Source organism: Maylandia zebra, linkage group LG6 (assembly GCF_041146795.1).
Source record: "Maylandia zebra isolate NMK-2024a linkage group LG6, Mzebra_GT3a, whole genome shotgun sequence".
Lineage (NCBI taxonomy): Eukaryota > Metazoa > Chordata > Actinopteri > Cichliformes > Cichlidae > Maylandia > Maylandia zebra.
In genome coordinates, this window is record NC_135172.1 from 31,769,916 (window position 1) to 31,785,639 (window position 15,724).

The following is a 15,724-nucleotide window of genomic DNA, read 5'->3' on the forward strand; positions in this document are numbered from 1 at the left end:
CACACTCGCTGATGAGCATTTAATCAAATGCATTTGATTGACATTACAATTGAAAGTTGAGCACTTTCTTTTTCACATGACTCCATTTATGTAATGGAATTACAATTACTCAGCAATATGTTAGCGTAAGATTGTTGTTAGTGTAATAGTGTAATCATACTGTTCAACTTTATTGGTGCATTGTTGAATAACCAAAACATTGCAGAGTACTTTCAAAAGAAAGAAACTGTCATTGTAAAATGACCTTCCAGTCTCCAGCTGAGTAATAATAACTACATTATTAATATGCTTTGGAATCCAAATATAAAGGCAAAGTTAAACCACTCAAGAATAATTTAGCACACTTCTAACATATTAAATGGTGTTTTTTCTTGGTGCTACAGTGAGAATCCAGATGCTTTCTCTGGTTTGTCACTGGAACAATAATATAAAATAATTCTCCATTAATGACTGCAGGAACACCATTATAATCTGTAACCTCTTTAATAATGAGACAATTAAGTGATACTTGTAAATTGATTAAAATCACATTTATTTACGTTTTAATTAAAGTCAACATTTTTTTTATATGTATGTGTTCTTATATATATAATGTTGTATTTCAGTAGGTTGTTACAAATCTTCATTGGTAACACACAAAGAAAGGGATGTCTGGATTGGTGACTTCTCAGAGATAAGAAAGAGATACCAGGAGCAGGTAAGAAAAGGAAGTAATGGCTGTTTACATGATACTGTGGAATGAAAAAGCAGCTTTCAAAACTAGGAAATTGCTCCGTTAAGTGGACAGTTTGAAAAGAATTTGATACTCTATTTCCACCTATGCAAAGACTGACTGTAGAAATATAAGAGAGAACATTAATGCTGATTTTATGTAGTGGAATCACTTTATAATCTTGTTTACTACATAATAATTTATTCTAGGAAATTACAGAAATTAACAGGCCAAAAAGTTGATGTATTTAAAGTGTTTACAATTTAAACACAAAAACATGCCTGGGTAATAGAAGGTGTTAGTATTTAAAGATACTTTTCTCAGTGTGTTGCTTCATAGCCATTTCAGCTCAGCAATCAAAGATGGGTCACTTGGCTCATATGTCACAAATTACAAATACAGTGCAATTTCCATTTGTTCTCTTTTACTTCCAAAGTACAGAGAACACAACAGTGAGCCAAACAATGGTTGATATGTTCAAAGTGTACCCTCCGGTGGATGTTGTTTGAACTGCAGATGTAGTTGCAGGGGTCGTTGTAGTTGTAGGGGTCGTTGTAGTTGCAGGGGTCGTTGTAGTTGCAGGGGTTGTTGTAGTTGCAGGGGTCGTTGTCGTTGGAGGAGGTGTGGTAAGCACTCTAGCCTGTCCCACACATGTCCCCACATTTCCTACACTATCTACAGCAGTCAGCTCCACAATCTGTGAGCAGCAGGAGGCAGTGTAGGTAACCAGGGTAATATTCTCACCCCCTGCTTCAACCACTGTGCTCATATTCAGAGTACCATTCCCTTGGCTGATGGTTACACTCTCAATGCCAGTTCCATTGATGCCATCAGTGAAATTGGCAATGAACTCCCACTGGGAGGAAGCACAAAGCAATGAAGTGGAATCACAGGTTGATGTGTTGACTACCTGGCAAACTGGGCGGTTAACATCTGTCACCTGGAGACAGAAATATGAAAAGAATGAAAAGTACTGGGTGGTTGGGTATGTGTCACACCAGTTATTAAAGATAAAAAGAAAAGAACACTAATTAGATCTTTGCGTGTCAGTTAGATTCAGTTTATCCCGCCTCCCATGTCTTTCTTGTTGGGTATTTGCCTTTGTGCTGATTGCTCTCACATTTCTGTCTTATTTTAATACTATTTTTGTCTTGCATTTAGTTTTACTTTCTTTATCTCGTCCTTGATTGTTTGCACTTGTTTGTTTACCCACTTGTTCCACATTCACCTAATCATCATTTGAGTATTAATATCCTCAGTTCTCCCTTTTTCATTTTTGTGATGTGCTTCTCGTGTCTTTCTTATACATAAAGGTGTGTTTTATTTTTTTTCAGCCAGTCTGGCATTTGTGTCCTTGTCTAGCAACCCATGACAAACAATTTAACATATTCAGTTTCAATTAATGTATAATGATTCACAGGAGAAGTATGACACATAAAGCCTAACTGTAACTGCAAGACAACAATATTAAAACGAATTGCGTGTGAAATTTAATCTTTCATTTGAAATAAAAATAACAAAAATTTCTTTTTGATATATTATGTACGTGATCATTAATTATTACAGAATTAAGAATAATGTTGAAAAATATTCTAACCATTATCACTCACCTTAGCACTCACAGAAAACCTGAGAACTACATAGTTGATGTCGGTGGCAGCGGCGTTTTCTGCCTCAATGGTGAGGGTCACGTCTGATCCTGATGCAGCACTGGATGGAGCCGTTAGGGTCACGGTGCCATTGGTTTTACCTCCACTGCCTGCTACAGTAGTAACACTGCTGGGTGAAGTGGAAGTATAACTGCGGTCATTGCTGACTCGCACTGTAAATGTCTCAGTTGCAGAGTCAGTTATAACTCCATCAGCAGTTGTGGCGACTGTGAAGGGGATGGAGATAGTGGTGCCCGGCTCGATGTTGGTATTATTGGCTTGGGCCTGGACAAGAAGAGAGAGGGAGAGAGGAGCAGGGGAATTTTTTTTTTTTTTAAAGATTGTAGATAATAATATGTTGATGCATAATGACATGACTTCACACTGAAAGAAGCACAGTAGGAATGGCTGTTGTTTATGATTGTAGACTTATTTACATAGATGGCTATTACAAATTATATAAAGTTAAAAAAATCAATGTAAAAATGTTTCAGTTTACTTATGGTGAGGTTAAGGATTCTTCAGAAAGCACACATTAACTGATCTCACAGTGACAGAGATGCTGGAGGTCTTGATCTGTGTGGACGCTTGTCTCTGGAAGCTGCTTGAAGTGGACCTGGAAGTGGAGCTGCTGGCCTCTCCTTTCAGGATAAGCACAAACTCACCTGCTGGGATTCCACTAAATGTCACCAGGAAATCGTTGCTTCCTAATGACTGCATGAGAGAAAAAGCAGCAACATGCATTGTCAACAGATTAACAGTAACCAAACCAAACAATATATGACTACATCCTTATGGCAGGGTAGGGCGAGTGCGAGGACTATTTGTGGATGTTGCAGCACATTCATGTATTTAAGGCTTGAAAATTGGCTGCTATTAAATAGTGTAGCAAAAAATAGCGGCCTTCATTTAATTAAAATTAAAACTTCTGCCTTGTAAATTCACACAATATTAATTAAGCTCTGAAATGCCAACAATATCTCTGTAGTATGTAGTAATATTATCATTTCAAGCAAATACTTCTTCAGTTCACTGAGGTTTATTCACAGCTCGTGATTTCTACTGGACCAATGAACACTATGTTTTTTTTTCTTTTTCAGTCACTGCGTTGTAGATTTGCTGGTGACACTTGGGATTAATGCATGACTCCAACTTCAACTAAGCCTTATCTGTCAGATAGACGGCCTCACACCTGCAATGATCCTTTGACCTCTGTCGGACCTGAGCTGTCAAACAGTGTGACTTCTGTGACCTTTGCTGTGTCACTTCCTGTCACAGTGATCAAGAAGCTGGTATTACCACCTGAAAGAGAGGTAAAGAAAAAAAGGTAACTAAATGAGTATCAGTATGACATGCCCTTAAAGCGAAACACAACCTGTACAAATAAAAAAGGTAAGCTGTAGGACAGAATAGTCAAGTTTGAACTGTACTGACTGTAACATGATGTAGCATAAACCTTTGGGGCACAGAGTAACTTTTTCAAGACAGATGATTGTTGCTGTTGATTAAAAGATGACTCTTTGGACAGTGTAGAAAATTGTCTACCACAACAGAACTTTACAACTATAAAAATGAACAAACAGTCACCATAAAAGTAGCCTGACCTGAGAGAGGACGTCCTTCTTTTACACTGAAGTCCCCATGGGCTCCCTCATGCTCTTCGACAAGGTTATAAATGAAGTCCACTGAACTCTGACCTGATACACAAAATAGATCAGAAGGGATGGAATACGTATGTTCAGAAGTAGAAACAGACCTTGTAAATACATTTTTTCTAAAACATTTCATGTAACTCAGAGCCTAAAAATAAGCTTCCATAATACTGACCTGTAACCTTAACTAGGTAAGGGTTATTTGAGCTAACACTGAGTTGCCATAGGCCCGTTTCATTATCAGTGTTGAGGCTTAAACGACGCAAGTTTCCTGCTGTGGTGACAAATGCCAAAGGCCCACTGGACTGACTGGAAGTCTGAGATACACCTGGGGGAGAGGGACAAACTATTATAAAGGTGTTTTCAACATGACAGTGTAAGAAGTAGAAGTTTAATAAAACAAATGCATCAAATAGAGCCTTAGAATTAAAAGCCTGAACCATGAAATACTCGGCAGAAAATGTGTTTCATGAACCTTCTCATTAAATTAAAAATAAACAAATAATATGTATATATATATACTATAAATATTCAATATAGTATAATAATATACTATATGCATTCAATTTGCATACATGAGCTTAAATTTCTATCATATTTGCTACAGGGTAAACAGACATTCATGATGACAAAACCTGTGGAGCTGGTGAGGCTGAAGGTGAGAGCTGAGTCTCCTGTGATGTAAGCTGTTATGTTCTGTAATGAGCTATCAACAGTAAAATTAAAACTGTCAGGCCTTCCAGGATTCCTTGATGCCTGAAAAACTGTCACCTAAGAGAAAAAGGAGAGAAACATCACATTTCCTCACACAGTGTGATCTTCAGTCAGATATGATTCTCTTGATTGATGTCTTACCACAGCGCTGGCTGATGAGTCTACTATAACACTGGTAGCCAGAGAGAGTTCTGACTTAGTGACCTGAATGGCCTGACCTCCAGAAGCTTGAGCTAGGTCTTGGTATAATTGGACAGCAGATCGACCCATTACACGTGGAGCCACACCCTGAGAGGTTCTGCGGCGCCGTCGACCTGCTGCAAAGCCTGTGAGCATGAAAGTAACCTGCAAGCATGAGGAAAAAAATCTTAAAAGTTAGGACCACAAGCCTAAGTGGAAAACATTTATTGATAATGAAGATGAAAGATGAATGGTAATCAATGAGCTAGGCCAGAGGCAGCAGCTTTCGGGCCTGGCAGCCTTGACAGACGATGAAAAACATGCAAAGGAAAGGAGGTTGGAGCACAGAAAAAAACACACATACAGGTGTGTGGGGCACCTGTTTAAAAAGTTTGGTCCCTCCGAACTTCAGATAATGTTCTTCATTTCAAGACAAATGTTATACAAATTATCAGATGTTACATGCCAAAAATGACATTTTTTAGAGCAAGGATGGTACAAAGTTTACTCTTACCTGAGATTTGGTGCTCTCTATAAGAGCAATAATGGTGTTTTTCAGGTGGGCGTCTTTAGCTGGAGCATCAGTGAAGAGAAAAATCTCAGAGAAGGGTGGAGCTGCTGTCAGTGCAAGCTTCAATATTATTTGTATGAAAGACAGGACAAAGTATCAACAATTAATAATTAATAATAAAAAAAATACAGTCTGAGTGAAAAGTGGCATTTCTGGCCACCTCAACTACACGTGTTTAATAACAAAAGGTCATTCTGAGAACACTGTGTCTATACTTTTTCTATACCATTTTTTTCTCCCAAATCAAATATGATGTTTTTAAACTTTTGTCTAAAGTAGAAAACAGTTTGTTATGTTGTTAGCACCTGCAGTCCAGACAAGGCCATTTCTGGGGTATCTCCTCCTCCATCCGCAGTCAAACTGTTGATCTTTCCTTTGAAGATGTCTGCATTAGATGTCATAACTATCGGTCCAAAATCTGCACATAGAATACATAAAATAAAATAAAAAATGTTCAAAGTGACACATTTGCTCTTTTAAAGATTTGCTACAAACACAGCTGCTATTATATTCTCATTCATATGGAAGACTAAATAACAAAAGAAATTGACTCCCAAATTAAGTCTATAATAATGTATTAATTATTATTACAATATTCTTTTCAAACAACATCTTTTCTACATAACAAAGCACAAATTCACCCTGTAAATGATCTACCTGGGTCATTGAAAGGTACCAATATATAACCAGAGGGTTCCTCTCCTGTTCCCCTTTTTCTGTCAATGATCTCAAAAGAAACCCTCTTTGCTTCATCAATGTCATCACTCATACTTCCTGTTGTGTCTATGACAAAACACAACACAGGAGACTGGGAGAGGCCCATCAGTCTGTAGAAACAAACATGAGAAAAAAAACAACAAATTACATATTTTCATATTATTAATCTGATTTCTTTGAAACTATGGTTTCATCCATCCATCCATCTTTATCTGCTTTATCCGAGGCCGGGTCGCGGGGGCAGCAGCCTAAGCAGAGAGGCCCAGACCTCCCTCTCCCCAGCCACCTCCTCCAGCCTATCCGGGGGAATACCAAGGCGTTCCCAGGCCAGCCGAGAGATATAATCTCTCCAGCGTGTCCTGGGTCTGCCCTGGGGCCTCCTCCCGGTGGGACATGCCCGGAACACCTCACCTAGGAGGCGCCCAGGAGGCATCCTTGTCAGATGCCCGAACCACCTCAGCTGGCTCCTTTTGATGTGGAGCAGCAGCTGCTCTACTCTGAGCCCCTCCCGGATGGCCGAACTTCTCACCCTATCTCTAAGGGAGAGGCCAGCCACCCTTCGGAGGAAGCTCATTTCTGCCGCTTGTATCCGCGATCTCGTTCTTTCGGTCACTACCCACAGCTCGTGGCCATAGGTGAGGGTAGGGACGTAGATCGACCGGTAAATTGAGAGATTTGCTTTTACACTCAGCTCCCTCTTCACCACGACATCCGCATTACTGCAGCTGCAGCCCCAATCCGTCTGTCGATCTCCGGCTCCCTTCTCCCATCACTCGCGAACAAGACCCGAGATACTTGAACTCCTCCACTTGGGGAAGGAACTCATCCCCGAACCGGAGTGGGCGCTCCACACTTTTCCGGCTGAGAACCATGGCCTCAGATTTGGAGGGGCTGATCCTCATTCCCGCTGCTTCACACTCGGCTGCGAACCGTTCCAGTGCGAGCTGGAGGTCCCCACCCAATGAAGCCAACAGAACCACATCATCCGCAAAAAATCAGAGATGAGAACACAGACTGGAGTGGTGCTAACAGCAGCTACGCATGATGAAGCAGTAGTCTTTAAGAGTATGATGATTGTCAAAGCCTATGCATTTTCTTTTTTCACAAGCATTAATGAAACTATGGTTTCATTGATGCTTAATTCATTAGCAGGGAAAAATACACTTATTAGGAACACCTGTTTAACTCCTCGTTAACACAACTATCTAACTATCAGGTCACATTGCATGAACCCCATGTATTTAGGCATGTGAACATGTCCAAGATGATCTGAAGTTTTAACTGAGCATCAGAAAAGGAGAGGAAGATTTAAGTGACTTAGAACGTGGCTTAGTTGTTGCTGCCAGACAAGTTGGTCTGAGTGCTGCAGAAAACTGCTGTTCGACTTTGATTTTGCCACATAACCATCTCCAGTGTTTACGGAGACAGTAATATCCAGTGAGCTGCAGTTCTCTGGGTGAAAATGTCTTGTTGATGTCAGAGGTTACAAGAGACCGGTGACCAGAGTGCTTTAGGTGAATAAGAAAGAAATAACCACTCACTATGTAGAAGACCATCTCTGAATGCACAACACCTCTAACCTTGAAGTAGGCTATCTACAGCAACAGAAGACCACAGCTCTGACACTTCTCTGTCAGCTAAGATGAAGCTTATAAAAAGGCCACTAGAAACTGAAACAGAAATGGTGGCAGTCTACAACGTCTGTATTTGAGATGCAGAAAAATATAGCTCCATGCACAGAAATACCTCAGACAAACCAATTTTTTTTAATCCCCCTCATCTAAATCGAATCTAAAAATGATGATCAATTCAATAAAAAGCAAGAGGTGCAGGAATGTTTAAGTGTTTATTTTTTATCATGTGCTTCAGCTCCATTTTCCCCACATTTGTTTCCTCTCGTGTGACACTTGAGAGCTAGCTTTACCTCGTGAAGTTTGTGTCTCCAGATGCTAATCTGATGTCCTCCAGAAGCTCCATGGTGGCACGAATAGCCAGATTAGCTGCTTCATTGTGACGGAAGCCATGACTGGAATTAAGTGTATCCTTATTGATCCCGCCCACTGGATCCCTCCTGCTTGTGCGATCAGCAGATCCACCATGACTGCATTTACCTTTGAACAGGGATAACATTTTATCATTTTGTCAAGAGATATTGAAAACATACAAAGACTTTATCATAACACATCAAAAGAGATGATTGCTCCAAGTTACCTGTAGGTTTTGATGAGGAGATTAGGTTAAAGTAGCCTGAAGTCAGAAGTCCCTGGTTCAGCACATCAGGCAGAATGTTGTTGGTACAGTTCTCTCCTACGCAACTTCTGCAAGTTGGAGTATTTTGTCCTGCAGAAATATCAAATAAATAAGAAAAAAAATATTGATTTATATTTTGAAAGTAAACATTACAAATACTTCTACAAATTTAATCTAGATCATATTTAAACTGGAAATTCTCAACTCCTACCTGCCAAGTTCTTAAGAGGTTGGTCAGGTCTGATCAGAGCACTGTATGGAGCTTTATTTCCCAGCTCCACCCAGTTACTGTGGCTGTAGAAGTCCTTCATATACAGAAAATGAAACAAATTTAGAATATCACCTTTGCGTTTTGTTTTAATTACACAATGCTGTCATCTAGCAGTCTTAACAAATTAGCAGTAAATTAAGTATCAGTACCTGTAGAGTGTGACAGATTTGCCCTAGAGACAACCTCCCTTGGATATAGTTTTCTATCTTAGCATGCGCCTTCACCACAGATGCACCTTATTATTAAAATACAACAGATTAGACACAAGCTGCAATAGTGTAGCCTGCACTGCAAAACCTGAATTACAGCATTACATCACCAGTCTTTATCCACTCAAAGCAGTGTTACAGTGTGTGTGTGTGTGTGTGTGTGTGTGTGTGTGTGTGTGTGTGTGTGTGTGTGTGTGTGTGAGAATGTTGAAGATGTTATTCTGCAAGATTTCTGATTGAAGTTGGCAGTTCCAACTGACAAACAAGTCTTGCTTGTTGAGTACTGAAGTAATCTGTAACATCACTTTCCTTCCCTAGATATAGAACTTTCAAGTATGTAAGACTTTTGTGGGAATTGCTACAAACCTTGTTGAAATGAGAAATGTTACAAAAATTCTTTCTAGATTTCAGTTTTTGTTTTTTGATTTTCTGTTATTTACCAAACCCTAATTCTAAACACTTTTCTTCATTAGGCTGTTGAATTCTATAGATCTGTATTCACATGAGTTAGTTATACATAGTATAACATTATTATTTTCATTATTAAACTATTATTGACAAGCTTTGAGGTACCTTCAGTGATGATATCCCGTCCTTCCTGGAAGGTCTCATCGTCAAAATGGCGTGCTGCACTCAGGAAAAAAACTCCATCCACCTCTGCATTGCTGAGGTACATAGAAGCAATGGCAGTTTCAAACTTGATGGTGGAAACGAAAGATGTGAAGGTATCCATAGACGAACAGGCCCTTTGCACCTCGCCAGCTGACAAGTTGTTATCAATCTGGAGACAATAAATTTGTATATTACAACTCCTTAAATATGTTATTCGCATGTTAACCAAAATTGGTACTAAATATTGCGCTAAAGGTAAGAGTAGTCTTATCTCATCATCAGCAATTATGACCAGCAAAGTAGTTTGTGTGTAATATAGTACATAGTAATAAAGTGCAGGTCCCACTGGTGACACCACTAATTTTGATAAGAGGCCACTGGCAGCAGTGTGGCCTCTGTTGACTGGGCTTGCTTCAGCACAATCCAACAGAATCTTTGTCATTATGTATGCAGATGGATGTATCAAAGTGACACCAACATGAATAGTAGGACACGAGGTTTTATAGCACAACACTGAACTGTACGAAGAAAAATGTAATTCATGTTGTGGCTGACTGATATATTTCTCCACTCAACAACATTAGAATGAGAATAACATATATTCTTTCGTTAGTGTTAAACACTAAGCGAAGCACAGATGTATCACTGTTCTTGCTGTGTTTCTTTGTAAGTCTAACTCACAATCAGATTGAAGTCCAGTCCTTTAGAAGCAGCGATATCTCGGCAGACCTCTGCTGTCTTTCGAAGGACTGCTGTTCGTGTGATTTCACGGTGGGTGAATGAATTCGAATTGAAGAGTGGTTTAAAGCTATGAATAAGACCTGGGAGGGAGAGGACCAGCACCACCAGAAGCATCACTGACTGCCTGGTAGTCATAGTCGAGCAGGTAGGCCGGATGGTAATGCTGAAAGAAAAAGAAATCCTGATGGAAACTCCCCATGAATGTTTATTCTCATCAATGGTCATGACAATTTGAACAGAATCAACCTTTTGGGACAAAAAGGATGTGATCAAGCACAGAGACTGCCTTTGCAGTTAATGTAAAGCAGTGCAACTATTACACATTGAAAGTAAGTGGAAATGATCATGTTTGATATTTTATTAAACAGATTAACGCTATTAACATCAGCACTACATCATATGATAATTTTATACTGGACCTCACATTTTACTTAGATGTAAAAACGATTGATACAAATGCATTGGTCATTTACTTCCATTCATTAATATTGAAAATAATATAGAAAAAACAAATGGGATACTAGGAAAAAAACAGATGGTACAACATATGTTTAAGATGCCAAAATAATTCTATGATACACTATAAAAAGGTTTCACTGTCCATCTTACCTGTGTGAACCGTTCTTAGGTCGTTCTTAGGTAGTTTTGTAGGATTCAGTCTTTAGAACTTCTTCAGTGTGAGACTTTGTTTACTCAAGTAGATTATAGTCTATAGTCAGATGTGTGTTTTCTGCTTCAATTCTAGGCTGCATCTGAGTGTGCTTTGGGTGTGTGTGTGTGTGCTCTGAATCATTCCTCTTATATTTGTGCCTCCCTTAAGCTGATGAATTCCAAAGAACACCCACACAAACTGCTTTTGTTTTATCATCTGTGCATCTTAGTGTGACATCAAGAGTATGAGTAAATGTATAACAAAATGACACATATTGTACTGGTTGCTAATCTGTCACTTATCTATGAATACTAATTTCAGTTAAAGGAATATTCCAGCGTATAAGTTGTTTGAGTATGGAGTTGAATGTAGTAATCTAACTCTCATTTCATTGTTACCTTGTTACTACGTGGAGTGGTATATTCTGATTGTAAATTTGTTGTTTGGTTTGGGTTAGGACCGGAGATAAATGTTAATGTTAGTTTGTTCCTTGATTTTTGGTGCCAACTTGTAATATAAATTGGATTGTAGATAGGGGGCAGGGTTTAATAAGAATATTTTCTTCTTCCTGCTCCTTTTCACACATGGTTGTAGTGCTTTTTGATAGAAAGTGTGATTGGTTTGTTTGAATTGTTGTACCAAGTGTGAAATAAACGAATAAATAAATGAAATGAAATGAAATTTCTGAACACAGAAAGTGGGGCGAGTAAATACTACTACTATGAAGCTTTATTCCACAGCCCCACCCACTTACTGTGGCCGTAGAAGTCTGTGACACACAGAATATGAAACTGACCTTTGCATTTTGTTTTAATCACACTCCGCTGTCATCTATCACTAAAAAAAATCCTTCAAGGGTACGATGGGTACTGTTAACTTTCGCTTAACTGGGTGAAAGGACACTCTCTCATGCTGAACATAGAACACACATACACATGCATGTACACTGAAACAGATACGCACTCACCCACCCCAAATGCCTCCGATGCATGTCACGTGCTTTACATGGTGTAAATGTGAATATTCGTGTGCTTTTTTGTGCTGAGGTGTATTTTTTTTACTGACCTCAAGCTGGTTTCCCAGTTAGGCGCACAGTTCGAGTAGAGTTCTTTTTTTCTCTTCTTGTCCCTGATGTGTGTACTTTCACTGTTTTTCTTTTTGGCGCGGCTACATCTGTGATGGTGCGGCTGTTTTGTGATGGTAATGAAGTCTAAGCTTTGAGTTGATCAGATACAGAATAGAATAAAATAGCCCTTGATTTTCATTGTACATGCACAACGAAACTATGATGAATCTCTAAGTGAATAAACTGTAACCCGATGTACTTGGAATCTCAACTTTTAGTCATTTACAAATAATTGCACAAGAACCCTTCAGACGGGTTTTCAGTAAGAATTTTATCTGCACTGTGCAATTTCAGCCTCACAGTCTTGCACAATGTCATATTTTGTCTTGAATCTTTGTTTCATGTATTAACTGTGGTCTGAATCATTGAGTACAAACTAAAACGAGATAGCCAAGATAATCTCTCTTTATTTGCAACAGTAGCCTATAGTGTACTGGCTGACCTGTTTTTACTTCTCTGGTCTGACAGAAGGGCCTAATACTCAAAGAATGCTCTAGAACTTTATCAATAGAAAATCACAAAAAGAGCAACGTGTGAATTGTGACAATTTACAGAGTAACATTTTTCAGCTCGACAGGCATATTTGTTATAGTCATATTTCTGCACACTGCCACAGTGTCTTTTAAACCAAACAATCAGCATTGAAGTGCAGCCTTTTAGCTATGATTTTACATCAGCTTTCATTCAGTGCATTTTTTCAATGATTTTTACATCGACATCAGCATTTGGTGATGTCTTCTGTTCCTGTTAGAACTAGAATTATATTCTTCTTTGAAAGGAAAGAAACACATGGTTTTATGTTTCTCTTCTCTTCTCTTTCTTTCTTTTTTTGGGGCAATTTCCCCTCATGAACAAGTTCATTTTTATGTTGTTGTCAGTCAGAGAAGATTTTAAATTAACTTCTAGTTTAAGCTAATTCACATAAAACAATAACTGATATTACCTAAAGTTATTAGAAGATATCAGTTAAGAAGTAGACACTGCCTGAACCCAAATGTAAGATTTAGTCCTAACAGTTTCTTTACACTTACTGTTAACTTTCTGAGGTTGTATTAAACCACACACTAACAGCAGAACATGCAGAATGTTAACTTTAAATGCAAGTTTTAGACAACATGTTCTTTACTTTGGACCATAAAACCTAATAAACCCCCCCCCCAAAACAAAACAAAGAATACTGTGTGAGAGTTAAAACCTGTTATGAATAGAGGTATAAAAGGTTCTTAAGCAGAGGGGAAAAAACAGAACGACAAAGAGACATAAAATACTTCCCAAATACTAAAAGACAGTGAGCTACATCGTGCAGAGACTTTGTGCTAATGGCCACACAGCTCTTGCCCCACACATAGTAATACCACTGTCCACTTTCAAGACAAATACATTTATCAGCACTTCAAATGGGTGTGTCACAACAGTTGACATGATGGAAGCTTTCACAGTCTCACTAGTTTAATAATAAACAAAAGACCTGCTAACCCACACAAAGGCATTCATGAGCTTCCCTTCTGTTGATTGAGCAAAGTCATATTTTGTCTTGAATATCTTGAATCTCGATAACCTATGTTTATAGTGACAGTAGTGCACTAACTGACATATTTTTGCGTTTGCTTTTACTTCTTTGCTCTGACAATAGATGCTGACGCTGAAAGAATGCTATTAACAGAAAATGGCAAAAGAACAAGGATATGATAGTGACCACTTGTAGAGTAACATTTCTGGTAGTTTAGTTTCTGCACACAACCACAGTGCCTTTTAAATCAAACAATCAATCACGCTTTCAGCCTTGATTCTCCATACTTTAACGCAGTGGGTTTTTACAAAGATTTTTACATTAACCCATGGACATCAACATTTGGTGATGTCCATACCACATTTTCTTTTTCTTGGAAATCTCTGCTAACCCTTTTCTGTGGTTCAAGGTTCAAGGTTCTTTATTTGTCACATGCATAGTTATACAAGTATAACACACAGTGAAATGTAGCCTGACACACTCCTTGACATGTGCAAAAATTGGGGGGGGGGGGGGGGGGCTGTAGAGGAAGAACATTATATATATATATATATATATATATATATATATATATATATATATATATACACACACACACACAGTGGGACAAAAAAGTATTTAGTCAGCCACCGATTGTGCAAGTTCCCCCACTTAAAATGATGACAGAGGTCAGTAATTTGCACAGTTGAGGTACACTTCAACTGTGAGAGACAGAATGTGAAAAAAAAAATCCATGAATTCACATGGTAGGATTTGTAAAGAATTTATTCGTAAATCAGGGTGGAAAATAAGTATTTGGTCACCTCAAACAAGGAAAATCTCTGGCTCTCACAGACCTGTAACGTCTTCTGTAAGAAGCTTTTCTGTCCCCCACTCGTTACCTGTATGAATGGCACCTGTTTGAACTCATCATCTGTATAAAAGACACCTGTCCACAACCTCAAACAGTCAGACTCCAAACTCCGCCATGGCCAACACCAAAGAGCTTTCGAAGGACACCAGGAAAAGTATTGTAGACCTGCACCAGACTGGGAAGAGTGAATCTACAATAGGCAAGCAGCTTGGTGTGAAGAAATCAACTGTGGGAGCAATCATCAGAAAATGGAAGACATACAAGACCACTGATAATCTCCCTCGATCTGGGGCTCCACGCAAGATCTCATCCCGTGGGGTCAAAATGATCATGAGAACGGTGAGCAAAGATCCCAGAACCACACGGGGGGACCTGGTGAATGACCTGCAGAGAGCTGGGACCAAAGTAACAAAGGTCACCATCAGTAACACACTACAACGGCAGGGAATCAAATCCCGCAGTGCCAGACGTGTTCCGCTGCTGAAGCCAGTGCATGTCCAGGCCCGTCTGAAGTTTGCCAGAGAGCACATGGATGATACAGCAGAGGATTGGGAGAATGTCATGTGGTCAGATGAAACCAAAGTAGAACTTTTTGGTATAAACTCAACTCGTCGTGTTTGGAGGAAGAAGAATACTGAGTTGCATCCCAAGAACACCATACCTACTGTGAAGCATGGGGGTGGAAACATCATGCTATGGGGCTGTTTTTCTGCCAAGGGGACAGGACGACTGATCCGTGTTAAGGACAGAATGAATGGGGCCATGTATCGTGAGATTTTGAGCCAAAACCTCCTTCCATCAGTGAGAACTTTGAAGATGAAACGAGGCTGGGTCTTCCAACATGACAATGATCCAAAACACACCGCCCGGGCAACAAAGGAGTGGCACCGTAAGAAGCATTTGAAGGTCCTGGAGTGGCCTAGCCAGTCTCCAGACCTCAACCCCATAGAAAATCTGTGGCGGGAGTTGAAAGTCTGTGTTGCTCGGCGACAGCCCCAAAACATCACTGCTCTCGAGAAGATCTGCATGGAGGAATGGGCCAAAATACCAGCTACTGTGTGTGCAAACCTGGTAAAGACCTATAGTAAACATTTGACCTCTGTTATTGCCAACAAAGGTTATGTTACAAAGTATTGAGTTGTATTTTTGTTATTGACCAAATACTTATTTTCCACCCTGATTTACGAATAAATTCTTTACAAATCCTACCATGTGGATTCATGGATTTTTTTTTTCACATTCTGTCTCTCACAGTTGAAGTGTATCTCTGGTGCAAATTACTGACCTCTGTCATCATTTTAGGTG

General features: G+C 39.3%; 1 protein-coding gene across 1 annotated transcript; it reads right to left on the minus strand.

The window, feature by feature from the left end:
* Window positions 1–515: 515 nt before the first annotated feature.
* On the minus strand, window positions 516–11,033 carry LOC101485846 (von Willebrand factor A domain-containing protein 7). Its single transcript, XM_076885078.1, has 18 exons — window positions 10,888–11,033; window positions 10,219–10,441; window positions 9,499–9,706; window positions 8,866–8,951; window positions 8,657–8,750; window positions 8,407–8,535; window positions 8,120–8,306; window positions 6,136–6,305; window positions 5,784–5,896; window positions 5,422–5,538; window positions 4,869–5,072; window positions 4,649–4,784; window positions 4,189–4,341; window positions 3,966–4,058; window positions 3,554–3,663; window positions 2,911–3,075; window positions 2,323–2,646; window positions 516–1,652 (listed from the first exon to the last, which is right to left on the minus strand). The coding sequence occupies exons 2-18, from the start codon at window positions 10,411–10,413 to the stop codon at window positions 1,137–1,139; spliced, it is 3,000 nt and encodes a 999-aa protein (XP_076741193.1). The 5' UTR covers window positions 10,414–10,441; window positions 10,888–11,033; the 3' UTR covers window positions 516–1,136.
* Window positions 11,034–15,724: the final 4,691 nt, after the last annotated feature.

What these genes read in the sequence shown, in the direction of transcription:
- LOC101485846 (XM_076885078.1), bottom strand. Translation starts at nt 10,413, where the DNA reads ATGACTACCAGGCAGTCAGTGATGCTTCTGGTGGTGCTGGTCCTCTCC. An exon ending in GGTACCTTTCAATGACCCAG is followed by an intron (nt 5,897 to 6,135) that starts GTAGATCATTTA and finishes TTCTATGTGCAG; the next exon opens with ATTTTGGACCGATAGTTATG. An exon ending in TTACCTAGTTAAGGTTACAG is followed by an intron (nt 4,059 to 4,188) that starts GTCAGTATTATG and finishes TTTGTGTATCAG; the next exon opens with GTCAGAGTTCAGTGGACTTC.